The sequence below is a fragment of the Ostrea edulis genome, chromosome 5 (genome assembly GCF_947568905.1).
Source record: "Ostrea edulis chromosome 5, xbOstEdul1.1, whole genome shotgun sequence".
Taxonomy (NCBI): domain Eukaryota; kingdom Metazoa; phylum Mollusca; class Bivalvia; order Ostreida; family Ostreidae; genus Ostrea; species Ostrea edulis.
In genome coordinates this window covers 12705259-12729612 of record NC_079168.1, presented here as the reverse complement: position 1 = coordinate 12729612, position 24354 = coordinate 12705259, and the positions used below count along the sequence as shown (strand labels likewise).

General features: G+C 35.7%; 2 protein-coding genes across 2 annotated transcripts; one reads left to right on the top strand and one right to left on the bottom strand.

Annotated features, from left to right (window-relative positions):
* Positions 1 to 2138: 2138 nt before the first annotated feature.
* LOC125652137 (protein FAM98A-like) lies at positions 2139 to 12128 on the bottom strand. Its single transcript, XM_048881119.2, has 12 exons — positions 12033 to 12128; positions 8895 to 9043; positions 8350 to 8406; positions 7821 to 7901; positions 7586 to 7680; positions 7281 to 7391; positions 6641 to 6835; positions 3710 to 3809; positions 3525 to 3601; positions 3254 to 3356; positions 2788 to 3054; positions 2139 to 2364 (listed from the first exon to the last, which is right to left on the bottom strand). Exons 1-12 carry the CDS (start codon positions 12068 to 12070, stop codon positions 2294 to 2296), a joined length of 1344 nt encoding a protein of 447 aa, XP_048737076.1. The 5' UTR covers positions 12071 to 12128; the 3' UTR covers positions 2139 to 2293.
* LOC125651523 (26S proteasome non-ATPase regulatory subunit 8-like) lies at positions 12127 to 24113 on the top strand. The gene is made up of 8 exons (XM_048880157.2): positions 12127 to 12300; positions 16551 to 16623; positions 17632 to 17734; positions 20689 to 20782; positions 21241 to 21339; positions 22177 to 22250; positions 23400 to 23511; positions 23781 to 24113. The coding sequence occupies exons 1-8, from the start codon at positions 12193 to 12195 to the stop codon at positions 23913 to 23915; spliced, it is 798 nt and encodes a 265-aa protein (XP_048736114.1). The 5' UTR covers positions 12127 to 12192; the 3' UTR covers positions 23916 to 24113.
* The last annotated feature ends 241 nt before the right edge of the window (positions 24114 to 24354 follow it).

The window sequence follows — 24354 nt, the reverse complement described above, 5'->3', positions numbered from 1 at the left end:
TTAGCAAAATGCCTCCTGAATTGCTTGATAATTACACCCATGGGACAAGGGAAATTTCTCTTGTTACTGACACAAAAGAAATAATTTGTTTGTTATATACTGCTGTATAGTACAGTGTATATAATGAAGAATGTGTAGTTTCTTGAATTAACATTTTTTAATATGGTTATTGCAATACTATTTCATCTGTTCAGATTTACACAAATGCCCAATCTGCAGCTTTGTTCATTGTATATCTTTTTTCTGAACAATGCCACAGCCATAACAAAACATCAAAATACTAATCATTAAAATAGGCCTTTATACATATTGCAACCATTTGTTGTCTTAGTGAGAAATGATACTCTGCATATAGGTTGCCGAGAAAAAAAATTAAAAATTATATAGTACAATGTCAAATTAATTTTGAAAATAAAGACTAACCACAACAAATTCACTTTCACAAATAATTTCTGGTATATCTGCAATTAAGAGGCTAAGATCTCTCTGCCCAATTCCCTAGAGATAAAGATAACACCTGCTTGATCATGTTGATCAGAGATGCTCTACACAAAACTCATTCATTAGTCTTGTCAAAATGCCCTTTGCATGCTACTCCCATGGCACAAGTGGAATTTCTCATGTTATTGTTAGAAACAAAGGAAACATTACATAAGCTAAAAAAAGCTGTACAGTATATCATAAAAAAAAAAATGTGTTTTCTTGATGTAACATTTTTGAATGAGGTTTTCTACAAAACTCTTATGTGAGTAGGGATTGTACCAATTATAACATACTTTTTTCAAAAAATCACTTCAACTAAATGTCACAGTGACCTTAAAGTACAGTGCGACACACCTTCTACCTAAGATGCATAAGTTGACCAAGTTTCATGATTCTAGATCAAATAGTTTTCAAGTTATGAGCCGGACAGGGTTTTACCATATTTGGCCATATCTTCTTAATTAAAAGTCACAGCGACCTGGTTTTAATGTGCGACACACCTTCTACCCAAGATGTATCAACTGACAAAGTTTGATTATTCTAGGCCTTATAGTATTTAAGTTATGAGCCGGACACGAAAAAGCTAACAGACGGACGGACAGACGGACGGACATGAAGGCCATAACATAATACGGCCCGTCTTAAGACGGGCGTATAAAAAGAGGAGCGGATCGAGAAGCTGATTATACATGTAATCAGATTGTAAATAATATGTACAGTAAAATGTTGGTCAATGTCTGGCTCTGATGACAATAAAGTTACTGATCGAACAGTCCCTGAAGTAAAGAGTAGAAAGCATACTCAGCAAGTCTGCTCAGGTCATTCAGTTGACAAATTCGTATACCAATGAATGAAACTCCATCGTTTGTTTTTGGTTTGTACAATAGCCAGGGTTAGTCTCCATTGCGACACCCACAAAATCCAATTGTACTTTATACGACACCTACAATATCTGGTGGTTTATACGACACCTACAATATCTGGTGGTTTATAGGACACCTACAATATCTGGTGGCTCATGTGACTCAACAGTAACCGGTAATTTTGTCTGCAATAATAATTATAATAGTACGGGCCTATACCATACCACCCCTAATAAAAGACACAAGGAATGAAACGAATTTTGACTCAAAACTTCAATTCAAAATAGCTCTAAAATTCTGTTTTTATTGACACCCACCCCAAGTTCTTTATGATCCAGTAAATTCAACATTTATGTCATGGATCCATTATAAAAATAATCCTCATCATTTCCCTTTCGATTTACTAGCGATAACGTCATGGAAAACAACTCCAAAACTTGCCACAATATAGTCAATCTGTAAAGCAATGTAGAACTATGAAATAATCATGCTCACTATCAACATTACTAAAAAGAAAAGAAAACAGAAACAAACTTTAAGAGCCAAACTGATGACATCAGCGACATCGTAACATCAACATTCAAAAGAATTGCAAACTAAAAAAAATTGTGCTTGCCGAGTTCATAATTAATTTCATATAACTAATGGGAATAAAATTGGTTTGAAATATATCACAAAACAGTGCTGAAATCGCACCTTAGTGCCCCTAGTACTTAACAAACACTACCATCACTGAAATCCTCCGGAAATCGCTGTGTCTCTGGCCATCAAAAGTAAGAGTATGACAGTGCATCAACTAGTCCTAGTTTATTATAACAAAACAAATATAATAACACATGGGACATTTTTTTCTTGTGTTAAATTTGAGAATGCAGTCACAAGATTGGCACCAATTGCAAAGTTATACATAGCATAAATAACGATCCAGTGAGGTACTAAGCATGTCTTTAATAATGGCCCCGCCCTCTGCCACGCCCACTTCCTGGCCTACCTCCTCTTCCTCGACCTCCACCACCACCTGTGTAAATAAAAATTCCAATGTTTAAAGTAACAAATTTATCTCAGTTTTGCCTTTCCTATAGGTGCATCTCTTCTAAATATTGCATAAATCTTTTTGTTTTACTACACGTTTTCATGTTAATGAGGTGTTAAATATGTGGGTAATTTTAAAAGAAAAAAAAGTTCTAAAAATTACAGTCATTTACTACAGTAACAGCCTCCATCCACTGTACAGAGCAATTACCATGGCAACCAATATCCTGGTAGCCACCTTTATTTGTCTAAATATTGTATATTTACAATACTCACCACGGTATCTACCAAAATGGTAGCCACCTCAGTTTGTTAAACCATTGTATATTTACCATACTTACCACAGTATCTACCGTTTTGGTTACCACCTCTATAGTGTGTCAAACCATTGTATATTTACAATACTTACCATGGTACCCACTGTCTTGGTAGCCTCCCTGGTAGCCTCCTTGATAATTTCCATCTTGTTGGTAGTTATCCCTCCCCCTTCCTCCTCCCCCGCCCTGGTAGCCTCCATCCTGTTGGTAGTGATCCCTCCCCCTGCCCCCTCCTCCTCCATATCCTCCCCCGCCCTGGTTCCAGTTTCCTCCGTGTCCTCCTTGTTGCTGGTCTCCCCAGCCTCCCTGCACCTTCCCCCCTCGGTCACGACCCCGTCCACCACGACCACCTCTGCCAGCTGAAAAGAATGGATAATCAATTGATAAAAAATTCTAATTACAAAGAATTTGATCTTTAATTTGGACCTACATTTACCAGATCATAATACACAAATCAGAATCAGAAAATGCCCTTGATTTAATCAACTGAAAATAACGTGGAAAAATTCATCTTACTCTACTATTATCTAGAATACTAAAAGTTATCATTTGACATACACTGTGGTCTTTGTCCCTGAGGTTGATCGACACGTTTCTGGAAGGATGGCATTTCTGGAGGGGGTGGTTCCTGCTCCCAGACTCTCCCACCTCTGTCTGGCACCTGCCATTGTAAGCGGATAAGAACATCTTCAAATAACTACATTCAAGGCTTACACTTTCTTTATTTCAAAGCTTGGGGAGACTTCACAGCAAATTAATCTAAATTACATATGAAACCAAATTGTTTTAGCCTTAGTGTTAAAAATGAAAGATTGGGTCCTTCTTTTACCTTTGGAATTTTCACTTTATTTATTGCACATTTCATTCTTGCCTCACCACTACTCGTCTTTCGCAAGTAAGTTAAATCTATAAGAAGAAAAAAAATCATGACAATGAAAGTGTTTACACAATAAGAATGGCTTTATCTTCAGAAAACTTACTAATGAAGAAACCATCACAAAAGCTAGTACTAACCTTCTCTGGCAGCTAAAATTTCAGCCACAGAGATATCACAGGAAGCTTTTAGGAGTTTTCTTATTGGTTGGTACACAGCTGCAATTTCATTTTCTTTTTTCTATTAAGAAAAACACATGAAGCATGAATTAAAAAATAAAACTAAATAAATAGATCATTTGTCTTAGATTCTGGAAAATCCACATGCAGTGCAGGAAAATGTACAATAGAATGAATACTTTTCCTGGTGAGACCAACACAAAGCAACCTTTTCGTAAAATATAATTATTACTATCTAAAAGCTCTTTCTTCTAGAGATTCTATACTTTCCCCCCAGAGACCTTGACCTTTGTCTACTCAAATAACACCTCTAAAAAATACACAAATTTTATGTCAAGTATGGGCATCTAATATTGCTTTGCTAGAAAGTTAAAGCCAGGACACAAATCCAATACTTCTCTTATTGACCTCGACCTTGTCCAAGATCAAGGTCATATGCAATCTTTGTGTCAAATATGCAACTACATGTAGGTTAATGGCTTCCATAGTAAAATGCTCTATAATTATGGGGTGAAATTACACCTCAAAATCACAGGTATCATTACACTTGTTACATTTTAACACCGAAATGATACTATCCATATGTTAAATGCGACTGAGCTACAGTAAATTCCCCTCATGGGAATTTCCCATGACGTCAGTTGAATATCACGTCACACTTTATTTTTGGAAAACAGCAAGAGGTCCTACTTGTGAACAAAATAAATAAAAATCCTTTAGGGCTATTCCAGAAATAAATACATTGGGGGGTCGGGAGGCACCTTTTGTATATACCAAGCACCCATTAAAAAAAAAAAAATTACCCCATGACCCATCAAATTGATAAACTCATTTTACAATGACCCATCTAATTAAAAAAAAACTAACCAGATCCACCACAAAAATATTTTTAAAAATGAAAACGGTACAAATCTCGCGAGGTTTTCAGGACAAACAGATGCGGTAATGCCTGTGCGACATTGTATCACAGTAGTTCTGAAGAAACGATGTCACATCAACAATCAAAGGCATCTATGGCGGGAATGTTGGAAAGATTGGGAGTCCAAATGATGCTATTATCATAAAATGGGTATGGATATGTTTTTCCACGAATCGTTCGTCTTCTGGAGCCCGCGCCCGGAGGCCTCTATATCACCATCACACTGACTGATAAATATAACGCATCGGTACCCTCGTATAAATCAACTAAGATTTGCCTATTTTTATTAGAAAACGGAATACCTATTGGTTTCAAAATATTCCCAAAATCGATGCACTGTAAACTGTAATAATCTACAGAACAGAGTTCGCCACCATCACGTCCAAAGGGACCCTACTAAACGCGCCTCTAATTTGAAGAGTGCCGTAATGGAAAGTTATGCGCTGCAAAGAGCGACAACTCGAATAGTTCTATGTTACTTCCGATTTCGAAAGCACGTTTTCAATTTTCCCTCCGACGTTTTGTAACCAACACGACAAGAGCAACAATAAAAATATTCTGAAAACTCAACACCCACGTGGCACAAAATAAAACAATAGAAACTACCCACTACCCATAATAAATATTTTTTTAACAGTCCAACCACGGACCAAATAAAATAAGAAAAAATACGACCACCCACACAAAAAAATATCATTTGCCGCCCGACCCCCCCCATTTGATCATTTCTGGAACAGCCCTTACATGAAAAGTGTTGGGAGCAAATGCATATTCAAACTAAACATGCAATAATTTATCAACATTCATCAGCGAATTACCGGGGTTGTCCACATTCCTATATATATCATACCGTTAATTTACAAGAAAGAAATTGCTCCTTGCACTTTTCAAACGCATAAATATATCTAGAACATTTCAGAAAAAATCATATTGCTTTTTATTGCAGAAGAACCTGAACTTTGCCACTGTTTCTGTAGAATGAGATTATTTATCTACATAAGGAAATTCTAAATGCATCAGTCATTCAGATTAGGGGTGATTTCAAGGTCACAATATAATATGAATATCACCTTGTGCATACTATATATTAAAAATGGAGAGCGATTTGATATCATAAAGGAATGATATATAATCATTTAAAAAGAAGGGTTTTCATGTATACAGCTTATCACTTGATAACAGTAGTAAATAACGACAAAATATTATGACACTTTCCCCGCGATACAACTACAAGAACCTGTACGTTGTGACATACTTTTTCATTGTGATGTCATATGGTGCGAAGTGCACAGAGGTACATTTATGACAGCACTGTGATTTTTCTCGGATAGCCTTAACTGAGCTGCGCAGGAGCACCTAATGCTTCTTACTTACAAGGTTATGATATATGGCTGTGCAGACAAATGGACAGATAGACATATGTCTTCAAAACTTCACTCAACAAGTAATGTAACAAAAACTTTAACTGCTGTCTCAATTAAACTTTCTAATAAGTTTATCAGTTCAAGGCATCTGTGTTAAAATCATATAGCAGATTTTTACTGCATGGTAGCGATCTTAGCTTCTTTCTGAAAATGCATTCAATTATGTCTGCAATCCGAATATGTATTTTCAAAAGAAAGATAACTCTGTCAGAGGTACATGTATATGCAGCCACATTCAGATTGGGGGTAAGGGGGGTTAATTTTTCATAATCTACTAGTTTTTTTTATTAGTTTCTTCTGATGACATTAAAACATTTTAAGATAAGTTATCAACACTACACTGTCTAAATTTTATGTTTTGGAACTCCATGTCTGCCAAAATTTATTCTGTTAAAATTATTTGAATACCTTTGAGCCAGAACATTGCCAAGTGAAAAAAAAAACCTGCTACACAATATCAAAATTATTACCATCAATCACTGGACACTCTCCAATACACATCCATGAAAACAAATAATGAAAAAAAAAACATTTTCATAGTGACATCACCTTAGCAGCTGCTGACCACATAAATGACTGGATAGTGACGTCTAGACGCTTGAGGATCATCTCCCGCCTGGTGGTGTATTCCCTGACCAGACTGTCGTTGATTTTCATGATCTGTTGCCACTGTTTGTCAGACAGGCGAGCCTTCAGTAGGGGCTTACTTATCACAGCAGGGTTCTTAGTCATGGCCTCCTTCACCTGTACAAAGGTGTAATAGACATTAACACTGTAAAGGTGTCATTCAAAGGTGTAATAAACATCAAAAGGTGTCATACAAAGGTGAAATAAACATCAAAAGGTGTCATACAAAGGTGTAATCGACATTAACACTATAAAGGCGACATTCAAAGGTGAACGACACATCAACACAATAAAAGGTGTCATTCATAGGTGAAATATACATTAGTACCACAATATGTGTCTATCATTTGACTTCGACAGTAATTTAACTACAGAGATTTCTTATTTCTTGTGAAGATAAATTTTGATGATATACCACTTATCTACCTAGAGTCCTACCAACAACATGTAAATTAAAATTAACATAAAGCAATAATATTTCCTCAAAAAATGATTCATATGAATTCACATTTGTTACATGGTAAATTATCACTGAACTAATTGAAATTCAAAGAGTATTCACCTTTGTTTCAACTTTGCTAAAGAGCTGGAAGGAAGTGATGTTTGCTGGCGGTTTGGGGAATCCCAATGCTATCAGCATGATCTTGAGATGTTTGGCAATATCAGTCTCATTCTATAAACATATCAGAATAGAAGTATCACATACTGAAATAAGGAACATCAAATACAAAAAGGAATGAAAATTCTAAATTTCTGCACACCTATAGCGTACTGGAAACAAAATATCGGGTTTCTTTGTCCTCTGAATCCCATCAGTAATGAAAATTAAACAAGCATATGCAATCAAAAGTTTTGATGTGAACTTACAGACACAGGTTCAGTCTCTGCTGTGACAGTTCTTAACTCCTGAGGTTTCTTCACAGCCAAGATGTGAGCCGTCTGTAGCTCTGATGTCAAATAATCTACAATGATTAAAACACGACAAATCAATTGCCTGCATACATTATATCTAAAGCATAAGGATATCACACACACAGCAACATTTAAATCTGACATTTCCTGTACCTAACAGCAACATTAGATGTGACTACATTTTCTGTACCTAGTAGTTGAAGGACACTCCCCTTGCTGTTCAGTCTCTCTGTGACTGGCCCTCCTTCGTATAAGTGTTTGTATGGACAATCTACAACCACAGAAATCATCTTATACAAACACAGTTTGGCCATAGAAATAGTACCCTTAATTATAGAAGTTTATAATACAATAATTTGAACATAAGCTGACAAGCAATCATATACAGTAACACACAGTTATAGAAAATGTCCAGGGCCAGCGAAAAATAATTTTTAATAACCAAACTTCGGTACATCCAATGAAAGATTTGTTGTTTTTCTCTCATTGGGGAATGGATATCAATAAGCATAAATTCATCATAAGCGTGTTTATTACACTTGTAAATAATGTTTTGCATGCCATCATCAGATACATGTTAACGTTGGTACTCTCAATATGAAATGCAAACTGAATTTCTGATGTTGCTTTAATGTTTAGATAAGCACACATTGTAATCCCAATGTACATGTGCTAGAATATCGGTCAATTTCAAAATTTAATACAGGAAAATGACTTACTTAATTCCCTCAGAAAGCCACTGAGTTCCATGACAAAATTGGCAGCATCCTCAGGAGCTACACAAAAAATAAACATTTCATATTTTATTTTGTCAAACGATAAATCCGGAGAACATTTTAACATCTGAGGTAAAAATTTGTTGATTTAAATTTTAATGGCTACCAAATCATAGCTGATGTTACACAATATGGTTTGCAAAAACATCTGACTACAGCAAACTGGGAGGTTGGTTTTGATTCTCAATCCTGGCACCGCATCAAACCTCAGACATTTTTAAAACAATGGAAGCGACTGCTCCTCTGCCAAGCATCCGACATTAGAAGTCCAAGTCACAGGTCTTTTTTACATAAACTTAAAAATGGAGGTCCAGTGTCACAGCAAACATTTGCATAATAAAGAAACCCTCACTGCAGCGACCTTGAATGTCATGCATAGGTCTTGCATTTGTGGCACTTCACTGACAGCTGCCAATGTCTTTACTTATTAATGAGTGAAAATTATTCACATGGGACATAAAACAACAAACACACAACTGAAAACTTACAGTGTGTTGCATTAATGCTTTCTTCCAAACCACAAAAGCTCTTCAGCCTGTCTGTCAGCCATGACACCAGCTGAGTAAACTCGATGGAGGCGGGACCCTGAGCGACAGCTTCAGACAGAGCAGACGGTTCCAGCAGCGAGCCCGAGTACCTGTAAAACACTGATCATTAATTGACTGAGCAGAAGATTCCAGCAGCGAGCCAAAGTACCTGTAAATGATCATTAACTGACAGAACAGAAGATTCCAGCAGCGAGCCCCAGTACTTGTAAAACATTGATCATTAATTGAAATCAGAAACCGACAGACATGGCTACATTTTTCACATTCAAAGACAGAAATTAATAGCATAAATTGTAAAAGCAGTCTCAAAATATGTACTAACCACAATATCAACATCTGCAAATAACCCAGTGGTGGATTCAGGGGTGGCCCCTGCTTCCCCCATTTTTTTCTGATTAACTTGCATCTAATATCAAATATAATTATGTAAGCAGCGATTGGGATAAGCATGCGCCCTGTGCCACAGTAACATATACTGTAATTAAAGAATGGTGCATAGATTTGAAAATGCTGTGCTGTTGTAGTACAATATTGTCTATATTCTTAGTTTGAACTTTTCTCCATTGACTTCGTAGACATATAAACTTTTGCCCCACTGCATCTATATTGATTTAGTGCTTGAAAAATCTTTATCGCTGTTGTGCTTTGTAATAGTACAACTTTTCGTTCATTAAAGCGCAACTATGACTTCGATTTCCTCAGTATAAATCAAACAGTAAAAAGTTATTTGATTGGTTAATCCCGTTAAATTGTGATTTTAAAATGCAGGGACTGAAGATGCCACTGAAAAAAATCCCTATGCCCGATAAAGGGCAAACATTCCTTAAATTTCGCCAGAATGATAAACCAATAGACACTGTAGAAGCAGTTATAATATAAAGATGATGACACGAAAGAGTCTTGAGAAAAGGAAGATGCAGAAAAGTCAAAACAAACAGACAATTCAGTCAGTAAAGTTATCTATGGCAATACAGTAATAGTCTGTCAGTAGTCTCTCACACTTTTTAATTGTCACATAAAAATTTCAATATGGCGCATTCATTTTAGAAATGTCACATTGACACTAGTTGGTAATGTACCATTGTCACATTTAGCAATTTGCTTATCCCAAATTGCAATCACTAGTATGTATTTACTTATGAATAAGAAAAATGTACCTCCTGATTCACAAATATGCAATATCAGAGGCCATAGTAATTAATGGCACAAAGTTTCAACATGACATGGAAATATACACAAAATTGTAATGTTAATGAAACAGAAGTAAGTTTAACAATCATCGCTATAAACTACAAGCCCAATGACCAGGTCAAGCACAATCTCTTGATTTATATTTAATTTCTAAAAACATAAAAATAGAATTCCACTGAATGAACATATTTCATCCTTGAAGTCTGTTCAACACATTGTAAACAAAAAATAATTCTTAAACTACATCCCTTAGGAAGAATTGTAAAATGTTTAGGATTATTAAGTTGTTGAGCAACAGTTATGTTATCCAATTTTCAGAATAGAATAAAAGTCCATGAGGATCAACAGAATAATGGATTGGCAGTCAGGTTACACATTGTCATCATACTTTTCTATGCTTCAACGCACACAGGGTAGTGGACAGTTAACAGCACAAAAGAAATTTTCTTTTCATGAAAAATCTTAAGAATATAGTGTTGTGGTTAGTTCAAAGTATAAACACATTTAAAAATTATGCAACTGTTTGGCTTTACCACTGCACTGAAGAAATTCAATCTAAACTATCTTAATCAAGCTATTTCAAACAGCTTTGTAAAGCTATATAGCATTGTAGCAGTCAGCCGGGTTCAATCGCCGGTGGCCAGTTAGCTCAGTTGGTAGAGCACCTGACTAGAGATTCAGGGGGCCCAGGTTCGAATCCCGGTCTGGTCCATTACATTTTCTCCCTTCCTGTTACATTTGGTGTTGTGACCAGCCCCTGGAACTGACAGGTGAAAATATCTGCCAGGGGATAAAGATCCCGGGTTGGTGTTGTGATGACATATAAGGAGGGAGGAATGTAGCGGTCAGCCGGATTCGGTCGCCGGTGGCCAGTTAGCTCAGTTGGTAGAGCACCTGACTAGAGATTCAGGGGGCCAGGGTTCGAATCCCGGTCTGGTCCGTTGCATTTTCTCCCTTCCTGTTACAGCTTAATAAGGCTAAGGCCTAAATCAATAGACTCACTGCTGGACCTGGTGATCATGGCTAGAAGACCGAATCAGAGTGAAAATTATTTATTTTTGTCTGATGTTGTTTTATTTCATTTATTTAATTTCATCACCGTATCCGAGGTATATAAGGCAGAGCTCTTAGGTCTTACTTGTAGGAGTACTATATTAGCTAATCCGAGATTCCTCCGACTCTTACCCCCGCTTTTATATTTGACATGTGCGGGGGAGAGTCAGAGCGGACTCCATATTGAAAAGTGGGAATTCAGCGACACCAGCTGGTGTCGCTGCTTTACCTACCTCTTACAACTTTATTTCGCGGATCTATCTTCCAAGACGTGAGAATTCAGTTAACGGAAGATAAATCTATAAATAGATCATGATTAATACGATGCTATCGCCGTTTAAACGGCCCTAACACCGACAAATGGAGCATCACTTGAATTAGGTCGCTGCCTCGCCATTTGATTTCTTTGCGCATGACGTCAGCACATGTAAACACAAAATTCCATCGTTTAAACGGCGATAGCATCGTATTAATCATGATGTATTTGTAGAATAATCTTCCGATAACTGAATCCTCGCGTCTTGGAAGATGGGTCCGCGAAATAAAGTTGTAAAAGGTAGGTAAAGCAGCGACACCAGCTGGTGTCGCTGAATTCCCACTTTTCAATATGGAGTCCGCTCTGACTCTCCCCCGCAGAAGTCACAAAATAAAAGCGGGGTTAAGAGTCAGAGGAATCTCGGATTATATATCAGCATGTTCCCATTTAAGAAGGGGGGGGGGGGTCTTAAGGCACCACAATGAATGAATGTGATTGCATTTTCATATCAACTAAGATAGATTTTACAGTAAACGGGAATATGCACTAATGTAACAATTAGAAACACTGTTACACACCCTACATCTTCGAGAGAGTCGAGAATATCGTTCTCCATGCCTGCTTCTGCCGGCTGCTGAACGTGTTGCTCAACCGGTAAAGGAAGTGGCCTTTGCGCGAGCGCAGTGTGTTTTCAGCGAATCAGGGACAAAGGCTATATTTTCTGCGCATCTGAAAAACATGGCATCGCTGAAAGAAATTGTAATCATGTACCAAAGTTTAAAAAGAGAATGGGATAAGAAACCACCAAACTTAGATCGATGTGGTGATTTTCTAACAAAATTAAAGGTTTGTTCATTCATCTGGAATATGTTTCTTGCACATGTGGATTGTATTTAAACGTAAAATTACTATCAACAGAAAAAACAGCTAAATCATTGTTGACAAGGATCGAATTTCCTCAAAAAGTATTGTGTACTTTCTTACTTATACTTTAAACACGAGATAGGTTGTTGGCAAATTTAAAACGCAATGACGTATAAACCTATTTTTATGAATATGAATGTCCGTCTTATGGGGTGTATGCCGCATAGACTGATGGAGTAATTTGTTATAAAGGTAGAAAGTTAAATCAATCTAAATAATCTTACCGCAATTTCTGTGGAAACGAGGGGATAATTTATATTCGGTGTCTCCTGTCCCCATCGTTTTTGTCCAAGCCTGTTTAAAGTATGTGGGAAATGCAGGGTTCGAAATTAACTTTTTCAAGCACTAGTCCGTACAGACTAGTGACTATTGATGTTCACTAGTCCGCAAAGCATTTCACTAGTCCGTCCAGTATATCATATGAAATGATCTTCATTTTATTCAATAGTATTTAATCAAACCAAACACATCACATTTGCAAACAATTCAGACCACCATACTATATTTTACATTCAAGATCTTCAGACACATATAGTAACCTCCGAGTTAATCACGTAACCCCTTTTATAAACGCCCATACATGTAAGTGCGTTCGAGATCGACGTTCCCATTGTTCTCGTGCTTAGTTCTTAGAGTCACAGGTGTTCAAAATTTTATCAATAAAGTCAATAGAATTCACTTGATTGACCAAGTCATGAGCTATAGTGTTATGAACTCCTGTGTTAGAGCCGCTAATGACTAGAACATGTGTGCACAAACGTGTTCTTCGACCACACTACTTACAGAGGTGGTGTGAGCTCTTGCACCTCGAACCCGTTCTCGTGATGCGTACTCGGCGTTCGGAATCGGCAGGAATTTGTACGTGTGCGAAGAATGGCAGTCTCGAACGCACTCCATGTGTTTGGAAGATCAGCATGTCATTGTCACGCAAACACTTTACCATGCAGGTAATCGACCATAACTTCAAACATCTAAGAGACTCGTACAAATTTGCTAAAATCTTAACCAATTCAAGATTGATTTCCGGATTTTCACTAGTCTGTACGGACTGGTGCTATAGAGAGTTTACTAGTCCGACATGTTTTTTACTAGTCTCTGACTTACGAACATGAGGTAATTTCTAACCCTGAAATATCTACTGCATCAGTTGCACTTCAGTTCCATATTATTTCAGGTGTAGTATATAATATGTCTTACGGCGTGACCGTGTTTGAGGGCAAAGCAAAAACTATTGACATTAGTATCTAGATCCATAACAGGACAAAAACTATCCTGAAATATTGGCACCTAACGTGTGAGGACAGAGCTCAATCAAAGTATTCTGACTTTAGACATTTTTGATCCGCCTATCCATTGAACGCGGGAAACGTTATGCAACTGACGTAAACAGTGCATTGGGACATCATATTTAGCGTCGGTGTTCAGCAAATAAACAAACACAGGAAACGTACAATTCGTGTTTTAAATCGAGGAGCGATAATATATGACTAAGAAAATAAGATTTACATGCTTTTATGGATTTTATGTAAACATCTCAGAATAACGTGAACTTGGGTACACGAGATTCAAAATGGAGAAATACATGTCCACGTGATAGTATTCGAATCGACGCCATTGGGACCAAAATTTTCAAGTTCCGTAGGTATGGTTTAATTTTTCATTAGTTTTCTATATTTTCCTTTTAAACATGTATATACGTGTTACCTATAGGGAGAGCTCCGCTTCGCCCTCTATAAATATACATTGTAGTATGTATAGGAGATAGAAAATCTTTGGCTGGACCGGGAATCAAACCCGGGACCCCTGCATTACTAGTCAGGTGCTCTAACCACTGAGCTATCCAGGCCGATATCCACGGTCCATATAGCCCTAATTACTACATTCATCCCTCCTGAATTAGTCTTCACCCTCGAAGACATACAACCCAGATTCTTTCCTCCCCTGACAGGACCTTCACCTGCAAGATCAGGGGTGGTCAATGGCACCAAATGTAGTATATATATATACATGTATATATATATATGAATATATATAGGAGAGAGGAGAAAATCTTTGGCTGGACCGGGAATCGAACCCGGGACCTCTGCATTACTAGTCAGGTGCTCTAACGGTAATTGAGCTATCCAGGCCGATATCCACGGTCCATATAGCCCTAATTACTACACAGGTTACTTTTGATATGAATCATCTGAAAACTTACCTATATCAATCCATGAATGATTTTTCCACAAATAAATCCAACACACTAAATTGATGATAATCATCATCATTTCAAATAATACATCTTATCTATCCAGAAACTTGCAAAATGAGATGACGCATGCGCTTAAGTCATTGTTTATAAAGACGATTTAGTGGGGAATTGAATTGTGTCAGTTGGATTTATTGGTGGAGAGACTGAATAAATTAAACCTTTGTTTCCACAGAAATTACTCTAACCATTGCAATAGAGAAGGATCCTTCTCTAATGTAACGGTTAGAGAAAATCTTATTTGAAATTTGGTCACAATTTCTCTCCCTCAAGAAGTCTTTTTTCTGTAACATTAAGGTTTTTGAAGGTCTTGATTTCAAGGGCCTGGGAAAACTAGCAACATAGCTTGAAATTGGGAAAACTGTTTGATACAAAGAAGTAGGGAGTAAACCAATCCAGAGTGCATTAAGGTATAATTGGACTCCTTCTGACTTTCAATTTGGTCAGAGCTTACCTTATTCAAATAAGCAAAAGCCAAAAAAATTAGGTCTACTTAATAATTTTGAAGCAAAAATTGTAATCTGTGGGCCTGTGAAGAAGATTTATGAACAATTAGACTACCCTGCTTGATTTGTTTTCATTGTTTGGGAATTTCAAAGCAAAAATTGGGGAAAATACCTGCTTTTTAGCATTGGGAGTGGGGCCTTATTTCGGCCCCCTACAGACTCTTCAAAAAATCCTTGCCTGGATGCATGTACAGCATTGAAATTTTTTCACAATTTCCCCTCAAGAAGCATAAGAGTGAGTTTGCATTTCAGCTGGATTGGTGCACCTTGACTTACTTTAGGGATAAAAGTAGGTGAAACAGTTTGCTGGACTTTTTTTTTCGTTATGGATACAGGTATTGTCATGAAATTTAGTCACATCCTACCTCTCAGAGGAGTACAAGTTCAGTTTGCACTTCAGCTGTATTGGTACACGCATCATGACCTAGCTACTTCAAGGCTAAAAGTAGGTCTAACAGTTTTCCAGATTTTTTTTATTACCAATACAGGTATTGCCCTGAAATGTAGCCGCAGTCTTCCTCTCAGAGAAATACGGATTCAGTTTGCACTTCAGTTTGCATTGGTGCACTGTGACTTACTTTAGGGCTAAAAATAGGTCAAATAGTTTTCTCGACATTTTCTCATTATGGATACAAATATTGCACTGAAATTTTGTTATCACTGTCCAACAGGTGTATGATATACCATTTGCAGTGCTCTTGTTATTTAAAGAAACTCATGAACTTATTCATCTACTTAGTTTTAGTACAGTTTTTCTATTTTAAAATTTATGATTTGATATAAACTGTTACTATATAATTATACCATTCATTTTGAACAAATTTAGTGTTTAAATCATAAATTGTATGTCGGAGTCTTACATTTGTGGCAGTCAAATTTAAAACTCAAATAACTGTTAAAGCAACTAATGGACAAAAATTATGATGACTATATGGCACAAAAATTTTCAGCAAATGTACTTAGAGATGACGTCTTTTTCTTTTGCCTAATTTACTTTTTCCTTTCACATACGTGTTACCTTTAGAGCTTTGCTTTGTTTCGGAAGGCCCGTCCAAGCTTCGCTCAGTATAAATAGTGACTTGCACCTTTCAGACCTTTGTCAGGGGTGAAGTCCTTTAACTTATTGTGTTAACACTGAGGCTTCAATCTTATTAAAATGTTCTATAGTGACAATAATTCAATATTGTTATTGCCTGAATAAAGAATAATAATAAGTGCTTCAAAAATATTTATGAATTTGTTCATATATGCATTTTACTTCTTGGGTTTCAGACAATGTAAAAATGTTTTAAAAAATTTAATTAAGTTATTCTCTATTGATGGAACACTGTTAATGTTACAGTTTTATTTTTAACTTTTCATTATAAGCATCTTTCATGTTCATATCTTTTTGAATATGTTTCTTATCATTGCAGATCGCTTTAACAGGAGTGACTTTTTTACCAACAGATGAGAGCTCACCATCTAAACAAGAACTTTTGGTTGCAAGTAAGTGTTCTTGAATAACCAGTTCCTGACAATGTATTCAGATCTAACCCAATACAATGTACTTTATTTTGTACTCTGTACATTAAATCCACTGTGTTACGTAAACTGGGACTAATAATAAAAAGTTGATTTGTTTGATGCACTCCAATAGACCTTTCAAAATTGTCCCGACCCAATCATTTTTATCAAATTATCAGTACTTATGAAGTCCCGTCCCCCCCCCCCCCCCCCCCCCCCCCCCCCCCCCCCCCCCGTTGCCAAGAACACAGATTGTCCATATTTAGTTTTAAACTTAAAGTTTCTATACATCATTTTCCAGAAATGCTTTATAGATAAAAAAAAAATCTTAATGCAATTTATAAACACCTGCAGTACGTTACATCTATGATGTTCATCAGCTCAAACAGGAATCACATTGTCAGAGGGTTACTAACAACAAAAAATTCTTGAAACGTGTCTTGGTGAAGAATACATTTTGTGATGTATTAGAGGATATTCCCCCAATGTTGAAGTGAGTAACATTGAAAATCAAGCCGACTTTACTGTTTATATATGGATAGTATGAATACTTCGTGTCAATTTAACAACAAACTCGATTACCGGTGTGTATTTGTAAGATACAGATGCTATGTATTGCCAAAAGACTTTGCACAATGAAAGAAACACATTTATAGTTTTGATGTCTTTATCCGTGACAATACAAAATGTCCTGTGAAAATTTCAGAAGATGGTGCAAGATTTATGCATATTAGTACATGTATAAAGAAAATGAATGCTTTAAACTCTTTATTAATGAATGTGAAATCTCTCTGGCTGTTATGTGTTTAATGAAAACATTAAAAAAAAAATTGTGTATCTGATTTTCATGACTTGAATCAATGTGATACATCATTCAAAAAATAAATACCGACCTACCTACCCACCTTGAAATATGTGGGTCAGAGTACATCAAACAAAGAAATTAATGATGGCCTGGTAAATGTTAAAAAAAATCTTTATCTGTTTCAGGAGATATCCTAGAAATTGGTGCACAGTGGGCCATCGTAAAGCGAGATATCCCAGTGTTTGAGCGATACATGGCGCAGTTAAAGTGCTATTACATGGACTACAAGTATGTTCTCAGATTCCATGTTAAACACATGGACTGGTTATTTCAATATCCATTGTTATACCTGCATCAGCTAATTTCAATGTGCCCGGACGCATTGCAAATAGTTGATGCAGGTAAGTATGGATATCTTATAAACATGGGTTTTACATTTAACAATGTTTGAAAACCCACATATTATAAGAATGATATTGTGTCATATTAACTGCATTGACTATAAGTATGATATCATATGTAATACTTTAAATACACTGACAACTAGTATGATATCTTATGTCATATTAATTGTTTAGACTTAAAGTATGACATCATATGTTATTGTGTCGCCTGCGTTACACGCAGTGGCGACATATAGGAATCACTATTCGTCGTCGTCACAAAAAATTTCTGTCACAGTTTTCTCAAAAACCACATGGGGCAACTCCCTGATATTTGGCACAGAGCATCAGTGTGGCCAACTGTATTGTGTAAGACATTTTCGAATCTGTCGCTTATCAACTTCCTGTTTGCCGGGACTTAGAATTTTTTACAGCAAAAAAATTTCCGTCACAGTTTTCTCAAGAACCACATGGGGCAACTCCCTGATATTTGGCACAGAGCATCAGTGTGGCCAACTGTATTGTGTAAGACATTTTCGAATCTGTCGCTTATCAACTTCCTGTTTGCCGGGACTTAGAATTTTTTACAGCAAAAAAATTTCTGTCACAGTTTTCTCAAGAACCACATGGGGCAACTCCCTGATATTTGGCACAGAGCATCAGTGTGGTCAACTGTATTGTGTAAGACATTTTCGAATCTGTCGCTTATCAACTTCCTGTTTGCCGGGACTTAGAATTTTTTACAGCAAAAAAATTTTTTGCTGAAGATTTTATTTTATGATTAACTGAAGGACAGTATTTTTATGTACAAAAGGACAGTATTTGTAATTCCCATACTGAAGGACAGTATACGTGATTTCAGAACAGCACTAATTATGATTTTTCTTGAGAAACAGTAAATTGGATATATAAAAAGACAACAAGACTAAGCAGTAAACCCAACAGATAATTACTTCTGGTTATTACCATTGTCTTGAAGAGCACAGTAACAGGTTGATACATATTTTCAAACATATGTTTTCATTCAGTCTACATTTAATAAATGTCTTAATTTCAAACAGATTCTCCCACAAATTCCATTGCATAATAATGTCTCATCTTTCAATTTCCATTCAGTTATCGTTAAAGAATGTTTAGTAATTCTCAAAACCTTTAAAAGGAGTATTAAACTGACAAAAACCATTTGAATAATTTACTTTTTCAACATTATACGTGATATATTACATATAGAATGAACTAGCAGGCGACACATGTCTTCCAGGGAAGACTTAATACTGCGTATTAAATTCACACCTGAAAGTAAATCATATGTCATGTTAAATACCTGGACTACTAGTATGATATTAGATGTCATTAAATATATGAACAAGAAATATGATATCAGATATAGCATTTTAAATTCATAGGCTGTGATATAAGATATTGTTATAGAAAATATTTTCATACACAATAGCAGGAGTTTAGAAGCTTGGTATAGATTCATAATGTGCTTGTTTTATGATTTGATGAGTTTACCATTCACATGTACATGTACTACTATTTATCGAAATTCAAATTCCGTATCAAACTTGCATGTTCTTCAGAGTTTGTGTCACAGCATATCATTAGAAATAGAGAAATAAACAGAGTGTACTGTAGTACTAAAGACAAATAGATGGGGTAAAGTGGTGACAAGAATATTTCCTTTCAGTCGACATCCTTATTTTATATCTACAAATGCTTCTGCACATATTATTTACTGCATTCATATTTATAAAGTTAATCATTGGAAATTTAGGTCAAAACAATTCTTGAATTGTACATGTTTTAGTATGGAAGGACCTGTATTAAATTCCAATAGGAGATCAATATCTCTCTTTAAAAATATCAGATTAATAGGCCCCACTCTATGGCACTTTCTGTGGCATGCAATAAGTGGAGTTTCTGTGGGAAGATTTTCATAGATTTGATACATAATGATAATACTTATATTAGGCAGAGGAAGACCTCTTCAATTTCAAATTTATCGGCTTTGTCGTCATGGAGTTAGACTTAAAATACTTTAGTATTAATCAATATTAATACTTTATGCATGTATTTACTGTGAACTATGAGTTGGTTTCATTTATTGTGTATGTGTTGTGGGGGTTTTCCCCCCAAGAATTAGATCAGTATTCTAATAGGCTTCAATGCAAAATGTATGGAACAATTCTTGGACAGAATATTATTTCGTGTATATTTGCAAAATCACCCAGTATTAAAATTGTTTTCTGTGATGATGATTGACTTCAAAGTAGTACCAAGGTTTTTGTAATATATGCATATCTTTTCATTCAAATGAAATTTGTGGTATTCGATATCAAATACCTTAAAACATTGTTGATTGATAGAAATACATGATTAAACTAAGTATACAGTTAACGCCAAATTACAACGATTCCATGGGGACCATCAGAATTACACTACTGTACTTTTTCTGAGGGAAATAAACTTACTTAGTGATATCATAAACATGCATTTCTTAAGGGAAATAAACTTACTTAGTGATATCATAAACATGCATTTCTTAAGGGAAATAAACTTACTTAGTGATATCATAAACATGCATTTCTTAAGGGAAATAAACTGACTTAGTGATATCATAAACATGCATTTCTAAGGGAAATAAACTTACTTAGTGATATCATAAACGTGCATTTCTGAGGGAAATAAATCTACTTAGTGATATCATAAACATGCATTTCTGAGGAAAATAAAGTTACTTTGTGATAAACATGCATTTCTGAGGGAAATAAACTTACTTTGTGATAAACATGCATTTCTGAGGGAAATAAAGTTACTTTGTGATAAACATGCATTCACCTTTACTTTTTTTTCCAGAGATAACCTCCCTGAGTCTACTTACAAATACCAGCTACTAGGTCTGAATCTCCTCTGTCTGTTGGCTCAAAACAGACTGGCAGAATTTCACACCGTGAGTCACACAAAACTGTCAGATTTCATAACCTGATTTCAATATGCATTAGATGGTCATTTGCTGTGATATGCTTAGAACTATTTAGATCTGATTTGTTTTAAGTGGGGTGTATAAATTTGGGTGTGTCTGCATGGCTATAAAAACTTGGTTTTCAGATGTCATCTCATATACTCTTTGAGCTTTATCAATGAAACTTAAACAAAAAATATCCATGGCCATTTTTTAAGGTCGAAGGTTGCTGGGTCATATATATGGTAAGAAATGATTTCCTAATAACATCTCGGAAACTATTTGAGCTTTAGCAATAAAACTTGACATAAGAGTTCCTGTTACTTAAAATGGCCCCAAGTTATAGATTAAAAGAAACTATTGCATATTGCATTCTGAGTAAATGTTTGAACAACATTTTAAAAGAAGATATGGCACACATTTGAAATTGCAGATCTATTTTGCAGGAACTAGAACTATTACCAGTAAAAGAATTACAAAATAATATTTACATCAAACATCCTGTCTCAATGGAGCAATATTTGATGGAAGGCAGCTACAACAAGGTAATTAATTGTACCTATATGTCAGGGGGTGTATTACTTTTCCGCAAATTTTGAAGAATGTTATTTTTACTTTTCCGCAAAAAGTGTTGTTACGTTTCCGCAAATGAATATACAGCTATTGTTGTACCCAAGCATTACATTTCCACAATTTACCTGTGACACCAAGTTCAACTAAGGTGATTAAGATTTTGTGTCTGCAGAATCTAAGACTAGGTTTCCATGACAAATTTGGACAGCAACTCCAGATAGGGGGAAAGCGCACTACAAATAGGCTAGAGTCTTTTCATACCCATTTCTATTCTAATTCTATTCCCAACACACCCACATATATCTGCTTTAATGGACGTGTTGCAAAAACTGTAAACAACAATTTGCATCAAAATCAGGTCTCTGACAGCACCAGTACGCAAAAGTGACAAATTCTAAGTGGTAATTAATTGTACTGATAGGACAAGGCTACAACAAGGTAATTAATTGTACCTGTATGAGTATCACATTTTTTCTAAGTGGACAGGAATAAACACCCCCTCAATATTTGATAAATTTTCTAATAAAGCATTAGTGTTCATGATTACCTTTTAAGGAAACAAATATTAAAAGCTTTTAATTATTTTTAGAACTCTTCAGTGTGTTGCTTAAAGGTTCCTTAGTTTGTCATATTGAACATATGAGAAATTAACCTTGAATGTCATATACATGCAAAATAATCAAGGGTAGATTATGTTTCCATGTAAATATATAGATGAAAACTTCTATGAAAAGAGGATGGACTGTACATGAAACTCCATTAAACTTATTACATCTGAGGTGTATGTGTCAAATGAAATTTATTTACAGGTGTTTCTTGCAAAGGGAAATGTTCCAGCAGAGAACTACAACTTTTTCATTGACATTCTTTTGGATACAATAAGGTAAGTGCAGGATAATAACATAGAGTGAAGGACTAAATGTCAAGCTTGTTTGTGTTGTGGGATATATACATTGTATTTGATTGGTGAATATGATTTTGCAGAAATTAGCTCATACTTCCTTCATTATTACATTTTCTTTCATTCGGTATTGAGTGTATATCCTTATAACACGTTAGGAACACTTCCCCTATAGCGAGATCTTCTCGCTAAAACACAATTATCCCTCTTTAGTGAGAAAGTAAATATTACCATAAACAGGTGCTTTGGTGTCTTTATTAAAAATAATGACAGGTTCCGTGCAATGCTGAATAAGTGCGACACACACTCAGCATGAAGTGAATTGTCTCTATAAAATTTACAACACAGTCAAGAAATTTCATATCAACGGTGCTGCGTAAGAGGGAAGAATTCTGAAATTCAATGCACATCGTGAGTGTCTTTGTTTTGATTAATATATTTGTAGAAGTATCAGACATTTTAGCACTTTTTCTTCTTTTCACTTGAAACACGAAGAGATATACTCCAAAGGTGTTTTTTTTTCAGTTGTACGGGATATATTTACTCTCGCGAGAGAGGGATAATCGCATTTTTTGCGAGAATAACTTGCTATAGGGGAAGTGTTCCCAACCTGTATAATACAGGCAAACACGATGATTTTTTATATTTACATTTTGGAAAACATTCATTGACACAGAAATCTTTTACCTTGTGACCTTAACATTGACCTTTGACCTGGTTCCACTTTGTTTTAATCTGAGGGCTTCAGTATTTCACAAACACATCTTGTTATGTCTAGTGGAAAGGTAAGTGTTTTCGTGAAGAAATGAAATACTAGTCACTGAAACAATCCAGTGAGCATTCTCTGCCAGTCTCACCACTGCATAGATTTTATGATGATAAATCTGTATAGATGTGTCCTAGTTTATATTTCTCAATGGATTATCATGTGTTTTGGTGGTGCTCTTTATTATCATTTTAAACAACACGAGGTATGTATCAGGTCACTGGACACACCAGACCTAGACTGTAAATATTCTGATGGCTGTTCCTGGTAGTTATAATTTAGGTCGAGGAATAATAAATGTCAACCTAGCAAGTTTTCCTAGCATGTTATAGATTTATATTAAAACAATGTACATTTTTTTTCAGAAATGAGATAGCGAGTTGTATAGAGAAAGCCTATGAGAAAATTGCACTTAATGAAGCAGCTAGAATGCTCTTCTTTGAAAACGCAAAACCAATGAAAGATTATGCTGTTCAGGTAACTCTCTTTCTTTCTCTTTCTCTCTCTCTCTCTTTCTTTCTCTTAACCAGACAATGTGATTTATATGTTTGAAATGTGTTGGTGGCTAATTTTTATACTAAAAGACAATATCAATGAAACTGTTCATGAACAGGTTTTTATGGAGAGACAATCTGAAAACATTCAGTCCCCAATGGATTCTCTTCTTTAACCAGACAGAATCTGTTTGAGATAATATCTGATAGCTTTCATAAAGTACAAAACAGGGTATATTTGTTTTTTTGCAGAGAGGATGGACCTTGCCTCCAGATGGATTCTTCCATTTTCAGTGTGAGAAGAAGGATACGGATGAAGTGATTCCCGCCAAGATGCTGGCAGAACAGACCATAGAATACGCCAGAGAACTAGAGATGATTGTGTAGTGGTCTTAGTCTTCATTTCACCTGTTCATGGATGAAAACTGACAGATTTGATTCTGGACTCGTGACTGTGATTGACGCTCAGAGGAATCAAATTCTGTATACTCTTATCATAATACATGTGTAATGAAAGCTGACGTTGTATTCGTGTGGCAGTTAGTTGTCTTCCTGTTATGCAAGGAAAAGAAGTTGGACGTGTCATTTGGAGAGTTTTATTATCATTTTCACTAGGGGGTGGGTGGGTAAAGGAGCCATATTTAGTTTTCTTTTAGGGAAAACTCGTTTATAAGTCATAAACTTTTATAAAACTATTGTCCCATTATCAATAGACATGTATAGCATTTTGGGGTAAAGGCCTCTAGGAGAACAAATCATGCTGAATTTCGTCATCCTCGCCCCCTTGCAACTTTATCAAAATAAACTCGTGGTTTAAGATTCAGGC